The sequence below is a fragment of the Limulus polyphemus genome, unplaced genomic scaffold, assembly GCF_000517525.1.
Source record: "Limulus polyphemus unplaced genomic scaffold, Limulus_polyphemus-2.1.2 Scaffold1997, whole genome shotgun sequence".
In the NCBI taxonomy this organism is placed as follows: domain Eukaryota; kingdom Metazoa; phylum Arthropoda; class Merostomata; order Xiphosura; family Limulidae; genus Limulus; species Limulus polyphemus.
The window spans coordinates 111,526-114,768 of NW_013667607.1; the positions used below are offsets into that span (position 1 = coordinate 111,526).

At 35.3% G+C, this 3,243-nt stretch overlaps 1 protein-coding gene across 2 annotated transcripts in view; it reads left to right on the forward strand.

Annotated features, from left to right (window-relative positions):
• Positions 1 to 1,215: 1,215 nt before the first annotated feature.
• Positions 1,216 to 3,243, forward strand: part of LOC106465604 — a 12,348-nt gene continuing 10,320 nt past the window's right edge. For both annotated transcript variants that reach the window (XR_002612023.1, XM_013925838.2), the window contains exon 1: positions 1,216 to 1,490. Coding sequence is in view for 1 of the 2 variants with exons in the window: in XM_013925838.2 (XP_013781292.1) it covers positions 1,371 to 1,490 (120 nt within the window). In the remaining variant the exon portion in view is untranslated. The remainder of the gene's footprint in view (positions 1,491 to 3,243) is intronic.

Sequence of the window (3,243 nt, forward strand, 5' to 3'; positions counted from 1 at the left end):
CCCTCGTGTAGCTTTACGCGAAATTCAAAACAAACAAACTTACACGCTTATTTGAGTTGCATGATGAAATAAGAATGTTTCTCCGTGATAAAACATTTCAAGGAAGCGAGTGTATCAATAATTTTTTGTGGCTAGCTATGGTGGCATATTTGTCTGATGTTTTACATATTTGAATGGCCAAAATTTGAGCATACAAGGAAGGACCGTAACTATTTTTAAAGTTGTAGATAAAGAGGAAACTATGATTATGAAATTAGACTTGTAGTCAGAATGTCTTCAAAAGGGTGAGTTTGAATCATTTCCAACACTCAAAGATTTTCTTACAGCGTGCGATGATGACCTCTCTCAAGAAATAAGAAACCTTATCATTCAACACTTGCAGAGTTTGAAGAACAGCTTTAGGGATTATTTTCTTCTAATGCAAATAACAAGTGGATTCGCTTAATGTAGATGTAGAAAGTGTAACATCTTTAACTGCAAGTGAAGAAAATAGCCTTGTTTAACTTTCATGTGACCCCTCGATGAGGTCAAATTTCATTCAGTACAACGTATCAAACTTTTGGTTGCATGTGAAAAATGGCCACCCTGAATTGTCACCCAAAGCACTGAAATATTTAATTAATGCCGTTCTCAACTATATATTTATTTGAGCAGGCTTTTTCCCAGTTGTTTTATATACAATCAAAAATACAGGAAACGCATGAACGTGGAACCTGATCTACGCTTAAAACTGTCTATAATTGAATCTGAACATAGTATCAACAAAGCAACATCAACCATCTCATTACACAAGAAATTTTTTAATACTGCTGTATACTCAGTTATATATGTCTTTTACTTGGTAGTGAAAAATGGGAAAACGAGTTAATTATTAGTTGATTAAAAACAGTTTGTTTGGTAGACAGAGCCTTTCAAAAACATGGGGTCCGTGGGGAAAAAATAATAATAAAAGGGGTGGGTGGTGAAAAGTTTGGAAACTACTTTACTAGGTATCCACATAAGTGGGCCTGTGCGCACAAATGGGTGCCCAATTACTATAGAAAAAAAAAACGCTCTGTTACATTTACGAATAAAATCATCGAAGTTTAGTGGCTATTAGACCCGTAGATCTATTAAAAGCCTTTGCTCCTTGTAAATCTGTAACAACATGTGTACCGGAAAACGTTTATCATTAGTGACGTCACGTTTTCAAGAAATATAACCGGAAGTGAGTAAGGCTCTTTCGTTTAGTGAAAAACATGTTAGAATGTGCAATAGCTGTTGTTTATTACGGATGCACAATATTATCTAATACTCAGGTACTCCGATTTTGTGACTGTAGCATTTTAGGACAAATCAGAAGTCCGGCTTTACCTGACTGACTCCAAAGAATGTCTTCGCACAAAGTAGTTGTAACTCGCAGGACAACGACCAACAAGCGGCCTTTGTCTTTCGCCCTTCACACTGATTACGTCAAGTCAACTCCAGGCATTTTAAAAGCAGTGGAGACGGTAAGTTAAAAGTAGTTAGATCTAATCAAGTAAACTCCCTAGATTCTTCTTTCAAAAAACTAAGTTATACTACTATAGGAGTAGAGCTGTTTGTTTTACACTTTTCCTGTAAAGCTATACAAGAGCTATGTTATCCCTAATTTTGAACTGATAAACTAGAGGGAAGGCAGCTAGTCAACAGCTCTCTCCACTAACTCTTGGGTTACTCCTGTCTGTCCGAATATTGGATTTGACCATTACTTTTATGAAGTACCAACAGCCCCAAAGTGCTAAGAGCGGTGTTACGACAATGGGGTGTGAACCATGAACCTTCGGATTCACAGCCAAGGCATGCTAACCTCTTTACTACGCTCAGCCCAATACCAGGGCATAAATTAAACGACACATACTCCTAAAAGCATTTTCTTATGCCTAATTTGTTTTAGTACGAATGTTATTTATATATTAACGTCAAGTTAATTTCCGTTAGCCTATTGTTTACTATATTATTGTTACGACAGCGGTAGTCACGTGACCTGGTAACACGTCATGGGTTCCTAGAAGGATCATGACTGTTCCCGGCAACTCTAGTCTTTTCTATGCACCCTCTATTTTAGTATATAAGCCGGCAAATAAAGTGATGGCATAAATAAATGCAGATAGACAGATATCGAGACACCTAATTGAGTCAAGTGAGCGGTAGTGACCGTAACTAAAGTGCGTGAATCGTTGTGAATTATAGCGTGTGTTCAAGTGAAAGTGACTGTGGACATTTCAGACGTAACATTATATTATGAATAATACAAAAGTAGAACTTTCACCAAGGCTTATAAAAGTATATATATATATATATATCAAACACTTTGTAATGTGAAAACAGTTAGGCATATCGATAAAGTACATAACAACTCTTAATCAATAAAGAACGTGATATGGTTAATGTTAAGATGCCAAAGTGTTACCATTCAGTCATCATGCCACAATATAATTTGTTTACACAAGTAATTCAAAAAATCATAAATATATTAAGAGCGCATTTTCAATTAGGAAAACCTACTTTCACTCCATCCATATAACCTCTACAGTGTTATTTAATTTTTTAGATAAAGCAAAGCATTTATTTGTTGTTTTAACGGTTGTATTATTTGGAATTGCTAACTCGACGCCGAAACAAATTTTTCAAGATGTTTGTTTGTTTGTAATTAAGCACAAAGCTACACAATGGGCTATCTGTGCTCTGCCACTGGGAGCTTCAAGATGTTAAGTTAGAAGGTGATCGATCAGAATTATTTCAAATTTAACTCCAATATTTTAAGTTAAGTGTGACATTTAATTCCTATATATACCAATTGTGTTGTCATTGGGACACCCAAACGATTATTAATTAACATAAATTATGAATATGAATTTATTATGTGTTTCCTTCCCCTCACACAAAAAAGTAAATCCACAATTACTGACTTTACATGTACTTACAAAAAGGTAAAATAAAAGTTATATTGAAACTCCAGAGGTTAATTACATAATTATTTCTTCAGCATAAATAACTTCTGATTAAAGCTAACTACCTACACAAAACTAAACTAAAAGTTAACGCAGTAAATTAATATAGTTAACTAGGAGCATGCAATGACATAAAAGAAAACATTTGTAATGATCAGACTGATTCATCATTTGGGTGTGCTTGCTGTTATTGATAGCCCCCCCCCAGTGGCACAGCGGTATGTTTGCGGACTTACAACGCTAGAATCCGGGTTTTGATACCCGTGATGGG